Source organism: Rhea americana, unplaced genomic scaffold (genome assembly GCF_003343005.1).
Source record: "Rhea americana isolate MKP2758 unplaced genomic scaffold, rheAme1 scaffold_108, whole genome shotgun sequence".
In the NCBI taxonomy this organism is placed as follows: Eukaryota; Metazoa; Chordata; class Aves; order Rheiformes; family Rheidae; genus Rhea; species Rhea americana.
Genome location: NW_028185128.1, coordinates 250,584 through 267,404, shown reverse-complemented (window position 1 = coordinate 267,404; position 16,821 = coordinate 250,584). Strand labels below are relative to the sequence as shown.

General features: G+C 35.9%; 1 protein-coding gene across 1 annotated transcript in view; it reads right to left on the bottom strand.

Annotated features, from left to right (window-relative positions):
- Nucleotides 1-16,821, bottom strand: part of UTRN (utrophin) — a gene marked incomplete at its 5' end in the record, with an annotated part of 298,945 nt that overhangs the window by 32,055 nt on the left and 250,069 nt on the right. The window contains 3 exons of the mRNA XM_085310498.1: nt 10,004-10,115; nt 12,668-12,834; nt 15,136-15,293. Of these exons, the coding sequence (XP_085166624.1) occupies nt 10,004-10,115; nt 12,668-12,834; nt 15,136-15,293 (437 nt within the window). The remainder of the gene's footprint in view (nt 1-10,003; nt 10,116-12,667; nt 12,835-15,135; nt 15,294-16,821) is intronic.

Below are 16,821 nucleotides of genomic sequence, written 5' to 3'. Positions count from 1 at the left end.
AAAAATTTATAACTAGTCTTACAAAAGGCAAAAATCTAGTTTTTCATAAAAAAATGCAGCTCAGTTTTCCATATACTAAGGGATACTCTTAGCCATTGAAAGCAATCTTGACTTTATACTCAAACCCGTGAAGCGTCTGACTCACCCCCACAGACAGAAGGGAGTGTGAAAACCTTATAATAGCTTTGTTGAAAAAATACAGCTAACAACAATGGCTTTGTGGCCGGGGAAAAAAAAAAAAAAAAAAAAAAAGGTTTTTGGGCGGGGAAAAAAAAAAAAAAAAAAAAAAAAAACAGCTAACAGCTCTCTATATTCACAAAGTGCTACAAAACAAAATACTCAATGTCTCTCATTATATAACTAAATTGAGAACCAGTATCATGACACAGAAGCAGTATGTGCTAAACCAGTCTCTCCTGCAATGCCCGAATTTTTCCACGAGCACTTTCTCTGTCTCCCAGACCTCTTCCTACAGGGTCCTGCTATTACCTCAATCATTCCAGAGCCATAAGGCCCACAGGTGAAATTACAGCCGTTGTACAGGCCCTGCTTAAAGGCACAGTCAGAATAGGAACAAATTCACTGACTGATTCAGGAGCCTCCTTGCTACCATGGTAGGAGACTGGTAGGAGAATTAGCCACAAGGCTCTGCCAGTCTAAGTCTGCAGGTTTTAACAAGCAACCCCCCCCCATCCCTGACATACACATTCACCCTGAGAAGTTTATTAATGGTCCATACTGACGCAGTCTTTTTCAAAACTGGCAATGCTCATCCTCATCTACAGCCTGTCTTTAGAACAAAGTTAGAATTGATGCAGCTGCTTTTAAGAATCAATTTAATTGGAAAATTAATCACATCAGTAATGACAGCACTGCTTTAATAACACTACTCAAAAACTTGTGCTACAAAAGCAAGAACACAAGGAAGAAAATGTAGGCTTAATACATTAGGTGAAAAAGGCTGTAATGGACAGACCTGCAGGAACAATCAGTAGTATACAGTATGCTTTTAAAGTATATATGTTTACAGACTGCACCTTGCACTTAAAACAAACAGAATGGTCCTGTCACACAAGGCGGTTACTATTCAGTGTTTTTTCTTGCAACTGTTGTGTTGACAGAGTGGCCATTCACCTCCTTCATTAGCTGAAGGCTGTAATGGCTTCTACAGATTTACATATGAATGTGTCTTTCTGTRCATGCTGTCTTGAGAGAAACATGTTAACATAATAAAATGCCAAAGCTTATGTACATCCACAGGAAAAACAGAGCTAAAGGTTTTTCAGTTAGCTATTTTTCTCTGTTATATATTATGAAAAGAGCTAGAACAGCTAGGCAAACTGTTCTCTCATTTTATTCTGTACTGTCAAAATAAAAATATTTCCCTAAATGCCTATGTATTTTAATGCTTCTTAGTATATGCATTTACAAATGCTGACTGAACTAACTGTAAAAAATAGAAGATTATCAAACTGACATTGATAAAAGTTTTTCAGGTCTGGCTTTAACAAGTAACAACAGAGCAAATTTGGGAGAGGCATAGAAACCCTCAGGTTTACAAAATCATTACCAAAAAGCATCTGTTACACTCACTGATGCATCTAAACAAAGAATGTGAAGTCCAAAGGGCTGCGTATTTTCATGCAACAATAACTTTAGCAGATGGAGCGCTGTCCCAAGGCCAATGAATGAAAGTTTTAATACCTACATATTACAGAAATAAATATCTATTGAGCTGCCAAACTCTTCCTCTYGGGTACTTTTTATTTGGTATGACAGCCTGACCCAGTTCCTTCGAAAGATTAATTTGGTTATGTACTGAGCAAGGACAGTATATACTAACCAGTGAAATTTGAGCAGATTTAGAAGAGCTATTTGAATTTAAATGCAACTAAGTCACAATCTATAAAAGCGTTTTTCCTATGCTTTTTGTATATACTCACATGACACAGTACAAGTAAAAATCATGCCAGAAGAGATGTACTTTAACACTGTATTTTTGAAAACTAACAGCCAGAGGCTCTTGTGTAGAATCTATCTATTAAACAAAAAACAGCAGCTGACTTGTATACTTCTTTACATCATGACATTTTACACAAATGTCCACAAGAAGTCAACAGCACAGACATCACAGTAATTACAGAACTACTAGAAAAGCAAACAAAAACCCCTTTCCTTGAACAAAAATTTCAGCCATATGACCACATTTTCAATCTTAACTTAAAATCTCAGTTCTTAGAACCTGAGAAAGTTCAGGAAGGAATGACTAAGATCCATTGGTAGCATACACAAAAACCTATAAATAAATAAATCTTTGTGGTTGAAAGTCTCGAGGAGAAAATACAGAATCACTGACCAGCTGACATTACAACTCTTCAATATACAACCAGGAATAAATGGAATCACAAGTCACAAACTAAAAACAAGTAAAATTCCTTATAAACAAACAAACTGAAGAAACAATCAGATTTATATGGAAAATAGTGGGGGAAAAAAGAAGATGCTGAGGCATAGCTTTCACATACAGGTTTAGAAAGTAGTTGTGATGCTAGAATCAGGAAAATCCTCATTAGGAAAAAGCACTGCCAAGAATGTAATGATCCTTTCAGAGAGCTCTAAGACATAGCTATGTGTATACACACACACACACACACACACACAGAGAGAGAGAGAGAGAGAGAGAACACTGTAACATACTGAAGAATATATTAAAGAATAGTTTTTATATATAATACATATATATATAATATACACAAACACATGAACTATTCTTTTTTGAAAGAAACAATAATACAGTGATAATGAAAAGCCTGAACTACTTCCCATTCCTTTCCCTAAAGGGAAAGAATGGTTTACCTAGAGCTTTTACCCCTAGGTAAAAAGATAGTCTACACCTAAGTCTTCATCATTCTCTTTATTACATTACCTATACAATGTCTAATACAAAAACAAACAGCTGCTCTAATATACACATAGAATTTAATTCTCAGAAGAGACATGGCTTTTACTAATGAATGCTTTCATTAACCCCTACTAGACATTCATGGGTTACAGTCAAACGGCTGAAAAGAAATGCCCACTTACACCCACTACATGCAATTATCAAGCATGTTTCAAAAAAATACAGTTTGTATGATAAGACATGCTTGGWGACAGAAAACCTCCAGCATGAAAGAGCACATACATCCTTTAGAAGTACTCTAGTTCCTCCACAGTAGAAGAYACTTCTGTAAATTCTAAAGCCTTAAAAAAAGTCCTCCATGTTTTTATTTCTGAACATTTTATCTGTCTAAAAGCAAGGAGACTGACCAGGAGATTGACAATACTTGATAGAAAATAAAGCTGTAACATCAGTCTATCATAACAGCTACAGTACATGCAGGTATGATGATAGCTGCATCTCTGAACGGCTGTCAGCTATGCAACACTGGAAGGCTGGGAAACTCCCCAGGGCAGCAAGCACAGGAGAGAGACAGAGAAAAAGATAGACTTAATTTCTCTAAATTTTTTTTCTATTGACGCTTAAAACGCAATTAACCAATAACATACATTTAATTCTAATTTAATTCTAAGTGCATACAGTCAATCTCATTTAACAAAGCACCTAGACTTTTTAACATTATTTTTAAAGAATAATGTGATAGAGGCATGAAATAGGACACCATAGAATTGTTAAAGCTATTTAAAAAATGTATTTATGAGTATCACTGCCTCATAAGTGATGTCTGCATTGTGAAGATCACACTTTTCTGTGATCACTTTCAAATTTGGCATTTCACAGAACGAATCTCTCCCTCTTGGTGAGAAACTGCTAAAGGGTGTGTGTGTGTGTGTGTGTGTGTGTGAGAGAGAGAGAGAGAGTATTTTAGAATATTGCACTGTATCAAGCTGTAATTTCAAAAACTCCATATCTCAGAATTTAACAAATTTAATAGCAAAAGGGTAGCAGACAACATTATGTCAGCTATCTGAGCAACTGTAACAGAAAGACTTAGAAGAAGGGACCAAAAGGCATAGCGATCCAGGAGCTAGCTAGCAAAGACTACTCCAAGCAGACAACCTGTCTTCTCAGGGCAAACAGTAGTCGCCACAGTAAACTCCACAGCTGGAAATAACATTCTGCACATAAAACAACCCAATTCAACTATTCTTGCTGCTTTCTCTCCCCCTTCTCCACAGAAAGATCTAGTTTTGGCAACAGTGAAGTGCCACGGTTGGTGTCCTGAAAAATGTGTCAGGATGCAACCACTGACTTTCTGGTGTCAGTTTGTTTCTTATAAAATGCTAAGGCTGCTTACAGGTTCAGGAATGCAACTGCCCTCTCTGCATGTCAGTAGCAATTAAGTTTTCAGATGACGTACCTAGAGGAGGAGTCTTAACAGGCACTATTGCAGATAAGCTTTATCATGTCTGAAGCAAATTTTCACTTCAGGGTAGAACTATAATTTGACTAATAATTTCTGACATCCTGCCTATCGTGCTTTTGAGCTACTTTAAGGAAATAAGATACTGGGCAGTTTCATTGCAAGGTAAATTGTCAACAATTACTAAATATATATATATATATATATATATATATAAAATATAAAAGCAATCATCAGGGGAATATATGCACCTTAGACGTTAAATACCACAAGAAATTCCTGAAAACACTCAACCCTACATAGTTCTGCAGAGTTTCCACTAGTGCAGCTTGCAAGCGAAAGGTAATGGATGACAGTTTGCAAACTAAAGAAAACAGCTCCTAGCAGGAGCGAGAGATCTCATGAGCCGAAATATAAAGTTAACTGATTCAAAATCCCCCCACACACACCCCAAAAGTGGCTAGTTTTTGCTGGCATCATTTTGTACAGTCTACAAAAACCAGTTTCCAGAATTAGGGATTGTGGCAGTCGAGTGTGATGGGGGAGACCTACAAAAATGCAATTGTTGGTATATTTATTGAGGTCGTGACCCTGCTAGCTATAAGGCTTGCAATGAGAAAAGTTTCAGAACTGCTGATCTGGTATCTTGACAGTACTTCAGAAAAGCTGATTTCAGGGTTTTACTGAGGAATATAGGAACTGCAAAGTAGAAACAGTTTGGATAAAGACAACTGATGCAGCAACTACTTCTACCTGAAATTTAAAGAACCCACTGGTACAGAAAGCCGCATCGATGTAATAYCCATGCCAGTACTGAGAGAATTCTCACTGCAAAAAAATAAAACCAAAAACATGTAGATACTTATTTAAGAGTATTCCTGAACTAGACGCTAGACTTTAACTGTAGAAAAATCTTGCAAAATTGTTACACATCTCTGTAAAATTCTGCATTAGAAATCATGACTCCATCTTTTTAGAGAAAGACTGTGTTTAGATATGAGAAAATAAACCCAGTAATTTTGCATTTCTACTACTTAGAGAAAATGTTATTTGCTAAACGTGTTCAGTTCTGTATTCTATCCATCTCTAAAGCCTGCACGAAAGAAAAAATATATAAACAGAGCTGCTACTGTGAACTGTTACATTTTCATCTTCAAGGAAACTTAATTGTAAGKTTGGTGAACTCTGTTAATGACATTAAGCATTTACTTTTTTCCTAATTATTGCTAGTACTCTTGATACTTATGCATTAGTATATATTAAGCAGTAAGAGAGATAAGCAGAGTTTTCTTAAGGCAGTTGCATATACTTGTATCCTGCTCTGTGACACAGGACACAAAAGTCTAATTTTAGTAGCAGCAGCCTTTGAATTAGAACAAGTGCCAAGCTTCAGCTGAGCAAGCACACTTTCAATTCAGGCTATGTATATTGTAATATAATGGATTCTATAGCATAATTCATTGGTGTTTGGTGCCTACATACGAGCTGTTGTTGTTTTTAATCTCAGAGACCCAGATCACCACCTACTGCTTTTTCAGATGCAGTTCCATTTAAACATAAGYATTCTACTAACCTACTGTAAAGAATTTTGCAAGTTCTTTGAAATAATGTTGCATTAAATGAATTCAGTATGTAGGGAGATTTAACAACAGGTTAGTACATCAACCAGAGTACATTACTATACATAATAATAAAAAATAACACTGGAGTCTTTTTGTGAAATCAATTCTTTATTTCTGATTCAAGTCACATAAGAAGAGCTGAAATGAACTAYCTGTAAGCACCGATTATGCAAGCCAAAAATGCATACCTTAAATTCATTCTCATAGTATGTCATTTCTTCTGTTTCAAATTCTCTATCTATAAAAAGGCTCCTATCCAACTCAGTGGCATTAGTAAGAAGAATCAGAATGAAGAAAAGTGATCCTACACCTAACTAATTCTTCCCACTACTTCTCTTTTAGAGCAGACAAACAAGTTGTGCCTGTTTTCGTATAAAAACAGAGCTAGTAGAGTGTACTTACAGAAAAAACTAAGAAAAATTCCAGCTCCAGATTCAGCTTCCAAATCAATGGTTGTCAGTACTGGATACCTGATTTTATGCATCTCCTATATTATATGCCATTTCTTTTATTCTGCTCTGCTTTAAACAGTCCCAATTGATGGGACTGATAAGTCCCTCTTACCTCTTATCTACTTTCTGTTCTTCACTCCCTCTAATCAAGAATGTCATCTTATTCCCACTCTAATTATCTCATATTGGATTCAATTCATTCCTCCTATATGTCATGGAAWGGACTTCTTCACCAATTTTTAACCTAGGTTACCTTATTTTGCACTTAATATTCTTTTAGAACTATAAGCTCTTTGTAGTGGGAACAGATATCTTGAACATAATACAAAATGTCTCTGGTCCCAAGGACAGTGGAGATTCCAGTCATTTCTGTAGTATCGTTTTCAATACGACATTCATTACTTAAATTAAATGTGTCACACTTGCATAATGTGAGCAATTTTAACAAGAACCAAAAATTATCTCAGATATCACACCTGCTGTTTCTGTTCCGGAAGTCATCAGGAGGAAATACTCTATCTTGTTCTAGGGAAAATACCATATTCCACACTAGACAAATTCTTGTTTTTGACTAATGCAACAGGAAGGGTATCTTATTACATGGACCAGTAGCCTCATCTATTATAACACACCTTATGCCTTCAGTTCTGAATTTTCTGTATATCAYGGACATTAACAACAAATATTTCTATTCCAAGATATAAACTGAAGAGAAGGATGGGAAGACCCTGATCAGGAAAAGAGCATGGATCTATGAAAAACACAGATTAAATCTGTTCAGATTTTTCTGGTTACATTAGCTAAGAAGTACATTAGCTAAACAAACTATTAGTTGTATATCTCTTTCATCAGTATAATTTTAAATATTTGGGAGRAAAACAAAAATCTATAGCATTAACCAAATGGAAAGAGTATTTCTTTAACCACATCATATCAAAATACTCRTTAAAAACACCATATTTTTCATAGGCAAAGGAAAGAAAATACTCTAGGCCTCCTCCCTGTCCTGGAATTTTTTTTTTAAAAAAAAAGTCATTTCAGCTCAGGCAAAACTGGGCCTTTATGTCATACCAGGAAAACAGTATAAAGAAAAAAAAAGGGATAAAAGGATATAACTGCGTGAAAGAAAACAGAAAAAAAATTAACATCCCAAAACAATTTCAGGCATTACAGATTCTAAGAATAAACATTATAAGTCAGAAAAATAAGAAGCTTTTTCTTGCTGGATCTATTTACAAATTAATCCCAGAGCTGCTAATGTTATAGATAAGACTTCATATTATTAGTATGGGATGACTATGCAAATAAGCTTACAAAATGTTACCCAGGCTTGGTTATTCCTTGAAGCCTGACATCTAGCTATGCCCCAAAAGAACTAGATGCTTCCAGATCCTCAACACAGGCTGGTCTAAATTCTGAACTGATGGCTGTTTATATTTATATAGATTCCCCGTCTTCTGCAACTATGAAGAAGTAACTACAAATACAATTTAAAAAGTAATTATTAACAATTGGTTGATTTTAAGTTTGTGTTTTTTCCTAATATTTGTGATTAACCCAGAAATTACGTATGCATTTGGGAAACAATGCAATTAATATTTTTTAAGGAAAAGGCAAAGTCATGAATATGGTCTGCATCAGATACACCTACTCAACTACAGTTAACAAAACTGGTGAAACTAGGCTTCGACTCACTTCATATAGGAAAAAAAACTACCACAAATTAAATCATTTCAAAAAGGAGAAAWCAGAAATAAAGCCAAACAAATACACATTTATGATCAAAAAAATCCTGCTGTAGAAATGAAGTTATGGGTCAAGCGGTACTCCAAGACYGAATGATGCCAAGGACATCTCTAGGCCCAGGCAGCAGCACAGAAAGAACACCTCTTCGCCCRTACAAACTGCTTCATTTTGACAAAAGTGGTTTCAGTCTAAGAGCTTTAGTCTTTCAGTTGCGATAAGAAAACATTGGGTTGTACATCAAGAAACATACCAAACCTATAGCTAAAGCAGATAAAGAATATCTRTAATGCACAAAAATATTATAAACTGTTTTACATGCAGCACATGTCCATCTATTCTGTTAAATACAATTATGTATTTTGCTCATAACAYGCTCCTCCCCCACTCTGAATTAAGTGTTATAATTTTCAAAACATAGCCCTTAACCAGCCAATAAGCTTTCAGGAAGGTGAGATGGGAAAAGAGAAGCTGGAAAGAGAAAAATAATGACAAAATATAATGAACATTAAAATTGGTTGAAAAACAACGAAGCTGCAACTTCGTAGCTGCAGCTACAAAAAGTATTTTTTCAGAGTGGTTTAATTGTATAGCCACAGTATCCAACATGCCAATTTATCAATCAAATCCTAACATTAGGTTATAGAATTAATGAAACTAAATTAACGTAAGTCATGGTTGCTTCTGATTATAATGAAGTCAAAACACTACTTGATAGAATTTGAATTTTGTTATTGAAGGCATATATATGATGAAAAAGAGTAGGAAAACATAGTTAAAAATCCCACCTATTAAAGCAAAGGACAGCTGAATAAGTCAGTGATTTTTTGCTAATAAAAGAACCACAGGCTCTTGCAACGGTTTTAGAAATCAGCTCTATAAAAGAAAACCACATTCTGACCTGAATTTGGTGTTCTCAGTATAGAGAACTTTGACCACTGTTATTTAAATTAGAGACAGATCATCRTATTATTTTGTACCTGAGTTAAATTTCTTATAAACATAAAAGATTATCAAGWAAAAATCCAGAAAACCAAAATATGTATGTAAAGTAAGTTGTGCATTACTTAAGAAAGTCTCCTGGAAACTCCTTTAGAAAAATCTTGCTTAAACATGTCATCAATAAAACGTTGAATCATAAAGTTAATTTTTCTTAGCCTGTGCAGGCAAGGCTCACACCATTTTTGGTAAAGCAAACAAGCAACAAACAAATCCACAAAAATGAAAAATCAAATTTACTTAATTTTTTCCAGGCACACACTGATTTTTAAATATCCCAATAAATAGCAATTATTTCAGGGAATAAATTGTAACATGCATTTCCAATTGCATTTTGATGAAGCAAGCAAAATGTCAGACCTGAAAGGAACACTTGTGCACCTTTAAAATATTAAATTACATTACTAAAATATTAAATACTGTTTACTAGGATATGGCAATGGTAAAGCAAGTCCMTCTTCTTCGTCATGCTCTCACCCTTAAAACAGTGCATGTATGTGCCTGTGGTACTACTACAATTATACACAGTATTGCAGCTTTGTTTCATGAAACAACAATGAAGTTATCTCAGMGGGAGGTACTTCTATGATCTTTCTACAGAATCCAAGCACTGCCTCCATAAAATCAATAGCACTAGCCAAGTCCCTAGTGAATTTCAAAGAGAAATGCAGAAAATACATATACACACACACATACACAGAGAGACATATATTAAAAAAATACTGAAAGAAGAGCTAGGTGTCAAAAAATTAAGAAGAAATTCTAGACCACAAATAATTAAGAAAAACAGTCCCTTAGGAATGGTCAGTAAATAGGTACTCACAGGTATGCAATACTCCACCATTGGGTAATGCAATTTATGCCCCTTAGCTGTACGGCCAGAGAAGAAACAGCTCTGGCAGACGTCATAGTTGAAATGTTTTAAGCTTCGATACCTATGGAAACATCAAACAAAGTGATTAGAGCTTCCTAGGTTTAGTTCTAACATTTACTTGTTGTTAAGCTTCAGGAGGCAAATTACCCTTTAAAATGGTGGCCTCTGCTTTTCAGCAGCACAAGGGCAGAGTGGGTTTGTCAGGACTATCTGAGAAAGCACCTTGCTGTGCAGGAGTTCATGAACAGGGCAGGGCCCTGCAAAGATTCACCACGGCCACGTAACCAGGGGCACCTGTGCCACTGCAGCAGCTCCACCGGCAACAGGAAACCCACAGCCCTCTAAGCACTTTGTATGACTTTCCTATACTGCAAAGGTCACTTCATCGTGCATTTAAAACAAAAACAAAAAAAAAAATAGCTTTGATGCCAAAGAGAAAGACAGTGTTGAATCATCTGTTGTCCAAGTCACTTGGAAACAGGAAGTCTTACACAACACAAACTTAAGCTAAAATCTAGCAAGGGGTCAGCTCTACAGATGGAATGCAGAGTTTATAATTTCAGAGTTAATGTTGCATCAATTTTTGTCTTCTCTTTAGTCATCAGTTGGTAACTCAGAAAAAAGTTTTTAAATAAAAGTGATTTAAGTTTAAATGTTTTTATATTTACCAGCTGTTTTAAATGTTTTACATCCTTTTCATGCTCAGAAATTCTAAACCCATGAATCAGACCCTAAAACTCTTGAAACTTGCTTAAAGTTCATGAAATATAAAATAATACAAASTTTAAAAAATAAGTAGGCTTATTTATTTTAAAGTTTTATTTTTTATTTTTTCACTAAAGTCCACTAAAACAAGAATTCAATTCCATATTCTGCCCACTGCTTTTTATAGATGCTGTTCTGATTGGATGAGGTTATATCATTAGTATGAAACTAAAATGAGCTAACTGAAGCAAGCTGAATAGCTACTGAATAAAGTTTAAATTAAATTACTTTCTAAGATCAGTTTTCAGCACTAATTCCCATTTTTCCCCTGCTTTTATGTTTTGTATTGCGAGACAGTATGTGTGTATAAACGTAAAGGTTCACTTTTAAGGACGATGACGCAACTGTTTGGGATTTTTATTCAGAGCCTATGTCTTAAATGGCCATATCCACCTTCTGCTAAGATGCGAGATGCTTTTCCCATTGCAGATCTCTAGCTTCATTATCAAAATGACTTAGAGTGAGTCATTCTTTTGTCCTCCCTTCTGCTCCATGCTTACTGTTCTTTTGTCTTCTACCTCTGTGCCCTCCTTTTTCTTCTCCACACAAGAAAGGTTAGTACAGAAAAGATTCATCTATCCTAACTTCAGCATCTAAAAGTTAGGTATCTACACTGAGGCTTAGTCACCCTAGGCTCCCTCAAGCCTTAATTAAGAACAACAGAAACATCTAGAGGAATTTTCATCTCACCTTAAGACAAGCAACAAAGTTTGATCAAATTAATTACTTCTGGAAGTACTTACATCTCCACACTGATAAAGAGGAGGAGGGTCACCACCTCAGTCGTAGAAGCCTGACTAAAGCTAGTACGCCCAAGGCTAGGTGAGATGAATCTGACCTCAAGATTCCTGTATTATTGTCTTTTAACACAACAGAGGGAAGAAAGAACAGAAAGCATGGGGAACAGAAGTGACTCATCTGCCTCGACACCCTAAAAAAAGCATTAGAATCACTTACAAGAGAGACTGCCCTACATAGCTCCTAAATAATGCATACAACTTCAAGACCGCAACAGAGCAAAGTGCCTATTATGTTTAACTCTTCTCCCTTACTTTGTTCCACATCATTTTATGCACTGCAGCTATCAATATACAAATGCATGCAAGTCGTAACAGAACAYACAAGGATACCAACCATCCAATGCCCAGTGATAGTACTTCATAGTAAGATCATACAATTTAGCAGAATAACAAAGAATATCCCTGGAGTTATTTTTTCTTTAAGAATTCACAGGCTTTCTTTGAACAGACCAAACTTAGATTATGTTCAGTGCTTCCAGACAGGAACTGTGTAAGTCTCATCACAGTAATATATTAACATTTGTACCAAGCAAGGAAAGGTTGCTGCTGAAGGGTGATTTAATATTGGCTAGTATGAGCTACTTTATTTCACAAGCATTATTTGCAGAACAGARTAGAGATGGCCAGCCTGTCTGCCTTGAGTCCTCTCACTCTGTGTAAGACATAGACATGAACAAACATACATAATTTTTCTCATTGATCAGCTCCTTTTGGTGTCATGCCTACTGAATACGCAGGCGTATTTATTCTTCTTTTGCTACTTATTGGATCCACCAACGCCAAAATACTTAATGACAGCACTCCCTGCACATGCCTCTTTCACAGAACCATTTGGTACCTAACAGCAGTACTGCAGGAGATGCAGAGTGGTTCACATGGTCCTGCAGAGAGATCCACAATATGAGCAGACTACAGGAGACAGATCCCATCTTAASGTAGGAAAATAGTGGAAAAGCAAACAGAAGAAAACTTGTTTTTGTTGGAAGATGTAAATCAGTTGTAAAAYAATTTTCAGAAAAACCCTGCACCCAACTGCCCTCCCTCTTACCTGAAGCCAACAATTGGACATTCTTTGCAAATGTTGCACTTGGCCTGATGTTTTGCTGTTTCTGCAGCTGCCACTCTGTGTAGAACTGGTAGCCATACCATAGACTGTGGCTCTAACCGCATCCAATCTATAAATTGTTTTACAGTAATTTCTGGCTTATTATGATTCTGGTGAGCAAAAAACAAACAAACAAATCAATAATAATGAAAAACCCACAAACATATTATCATCAGAATTCAATTCCCCCAAAAAACCCACAACTCTTGTGTGAATTTTTTTCTGTGCCAGGTTAATGTAAAACCAGTTACAAAAAGCAAACAGCTGAAGTTGGTAAGAGTACATAACGGTAAACAATTGGGATAGAAGAGACAGAAGATAACAAAAAAGGACCAGTCCACAATAAAACCACATTTGAACCAAAAGAACTTGAGAAACAAGAAACAGAACACTAAGGGGAAGAATGCTTTGCATTTTAGGCACACACCAAAAACATGACTGTTTTTTGACAGATGGATGACAGATCACTAAAAATCAGTACTGCCCGCATGGGTCTACTAAGTGCCAAGAGACTCAAAAGAAATTTCTTAATTATATTCTRAGCCCATGGTACTCTTTCAAGTTAGCATGCCAAATAAATAAACAAGCAAATAAATAAATATAAAAAAGGAAAATAAATCTGCCGCTGCAACACTGCAAACACTAAGAATACAGCAGTGTTAAAATATTAACATGATTATTTTAGGAAGCAAACAAACATGATTCCACATTCATTTTAAGTTGTAATCAACAGAGAAGTCTGGCTAAAAAGGAACTACATTCATCATATTTTGCGGCAGTAAGAACAGAGGTTGTCATTCTGAACTTATGACACGTATATAGAACACAAAATGAAAGTTATTCTTGAACAGTAAGATATGAGCAAGAACAATACCAGTATTCTTAACCTAATCATAATCCATGCAGATCTTTGCCAGTTACAGAGCAGCAAAGAAGCAAGGACTAAGCAGTAATGTGCTTTATACACCAGCAAAATACTTGTTTTCACACAGCAAACCCAGAGATAGCGGTGATACACAGCTGCACACTTCATCTTTCCTACAGACCAGCAATTGAATCTGAGGCACTCACTCGAGATGAAGGACGTAACTGTAACACTGGTATAACCAAATACACTGTATTTAAACAGTATCTTGCCAGTATGCCTCACCCATAATTGAGCAGCATGGGAGATGAAGCAGATTCTCAAGAAACATAAAGATCATTCCTCTGTGACACAAAAAGTCTGCCACTAACAAATGAGTAATTTACTTAAGCATGACTTGAACCATTTGAGGTCAGCAATAGATATGTCAAGCACTATCTCTTATTGTCTGAAGAATCAATATTAAAACCTCAGGGAGAATTTTATATGGTTAATTTGATCAATCAACTTTTATATGATTCTAGCAAACATTCTTTCAATTCCAATCATCTCAAAGCCCAGAAACGAATCTAATAGTTCTGAGAAAAAGCTAACAACTGCATTTTTCACCGCAGTTTTCACTGGATGAAAACATAGAAGTGTCTATAAAAGAATGATGAAAGAAAAAYACTCTAAAAGTTTTCACTAACATTTAATCTGTTGGATTTAATACAGTCATAAATATTATTTAAAGTCAGGAATTTTATATGTGGCATAGTGAATTTTTAATCCCTATATAGCTGCTGACAATGCTCTTAGCAGTCATTTCCTCAGAAATAATACACTTAAGCAGTACAGTTATCACTATCAAACAGTCAGAGCCTCAGGTATCCTTGACAAGTTCTGAGTTAGACTGTGTTCCATTACAACATCCTCTTTTTCCTTTCCATTTTCTTTAAAAAGATAGATGCTCCTCGCAGCATCATTAACCCCCTGAATGTAGTGTGGAGCTGAACAGCAGGCTGAAGACAGCTTTATTCTATGTTCTAGACTACCACATAAAGGCTTATGATACATAAGTGACTGTGCTTGAAATTTCGTACATCTGCAAGCTCTTTCATGAGAAAAAAAAATGCTAAATAATTTCCTGATGCACAGGGTTAAAAACTAGTATCATCATCATTTTCTTGTTCTGTTGAGATCACGTCTTGTTCCAGCAGGGAAAAGTACGTTGTTCTCACAGTATCAGGTTGCCTTGAAAGATGAAAACAGGATAATTGGTTGCTACGAAGTTTTAACAGCATTTGGAGCTGCCAATACAGCCATAAACATATGGATTTATAAGTTCTTTCTGCTACAAAGTAATTTGTTTGATCTTCTGCTGAACAATAAATCACCTTTTACAACTGCATTTCAACAATAACTTCCTACATTTACTTGCTTATTCATTTCTGTTCCAAAAACTCAATGGATATTTTTAAATTCCTTCTTCTTTCTGCATAACTTAAAAGTAAATTTTAGGTCTTTCGGAATAGGTTTTTCCACATGAAGATTTTTACCATCTTACCTGTTGGAAGCAGCTCCGGACACTGGGTTCAATATTACTGCCACCAAACGCCGCCACTTCTCCCAGCTGCCGTGGGATCTGGATAGCATCGTGAAGCAGCAGGCCGAGTTGCCGCTGATCGCACATTTCTGTGGGGCCTGCCACTTCCTTGAAGAGATCTGCAAAACAGATGAGAGGCATGAGCTCTTTTTGCTTCCGTCTACTCTCCGTTCAGGCATTAACACTGCAGCTGGAATTTTCTAATTTTTGTAATCCAGAGTTATAGGTGGCCAGCTGTCCCATTTACAATAGTTTAATTTATCTTGATTATTTTGTCCWCATTTTCTTGTTAAATTTTACTTGTTAAACAAAGTAAGGCCAAATAAATTAAACTACATGGCTTCTTACAGCATCTCCTAATAAAATTACAAAATAAGCGTAACCTATTGCAGTTCCTGATTTACTTAGGACAAAATAAGGGAGACATCAGAAAATCAGAATAGCTTTTTAATTTTTGTTTAAATTTTACTTAATTTCCCCCCTAATATTTACTAGGTTGTCTTTGCTATCACAAAGGGAGAAAAAAAGTGGTATTTCAGGAATTCCTACTCTATGCCAAAACGTAAGCCATCCTTAGGTTGGTTGGGGGCAGAAGCACACATGCTCTGGGACTAGAAACAGCACAAGTTGGAGTTGGCCACATAAGCCAGCTTAAAGCAAGAGCAGCAGACACTAACATAACTCATGCTTAACAGTAATCATATTTGCTTCCTGGATAACCACATCCACTTCCACATACTTTCCTTTTACTGATTCCCTTTTCCTAAGGTGCATGACAAGCTGTGCAGCATAACTTGAAGTACTGAGATGACTGCAATAACTGAAAAAATTGAGGCCAAAAGGATCGAGAAAATTGGTCCAGATCTAGAGACTTTCTGGGAAGTACAGCACTTTCTCAAGGAGAATGCTGGATGGCATACCACTTGAATCATTCAAAAATCAACAAATGCATGTGCTATCAAGTTATTTTGGGGGAATGATTCTGTATTGATTACTGGGGATGGATGACAGATCCCAACATCCTCACAGAATTTTTATTTCTCCTTTCTCTGCAGCCTTAGTTGAATGTTTCTGCTTAGATGTTCAGTTGCATAAAGACTAACAAGGTGGACTTTTTTTGGAATTCAAAGTGAGAAAGATAGCACTGAAGTAGTTCATCCTCATTCAAATGGCATCCAAAGGGCTACAGAGGCTTATGAGAAAACTGTGGATGGTTGTATCAAGAAGTGATTTAACACTGTTTCAAGTAGATCCAGGAGTTAGGACCCCAGATCTTACTATTTGTAAGATACAAAAGCTTACAAAAGTACTAAGTAGAAATGGAGGAATACACTTCTGCAGAAGTACTATAAAGATACTCCTGTGGCTCTATCCACTTACAAGCCACAGTATAGTATGAACTAGTAGGACTAACTGCAGTACATGAAGTATTTCTTAAGTACTGACTTTCTTAACAATTTTCAAAATGGCAAAAACACAAAGAAAGAAATGTGTTAAACCTTCCAGCTGAAAGTTCTAACACAAGTTAAAGCAAGACTGCCAGCAGTCCTTGATTTATTCATGATCTCTGTAGTTCTATACATTCATATTTAGTCACTAGATTAATCTCTTCTGAAAATATCCTTATGGTTGGTATAAACTACAGAA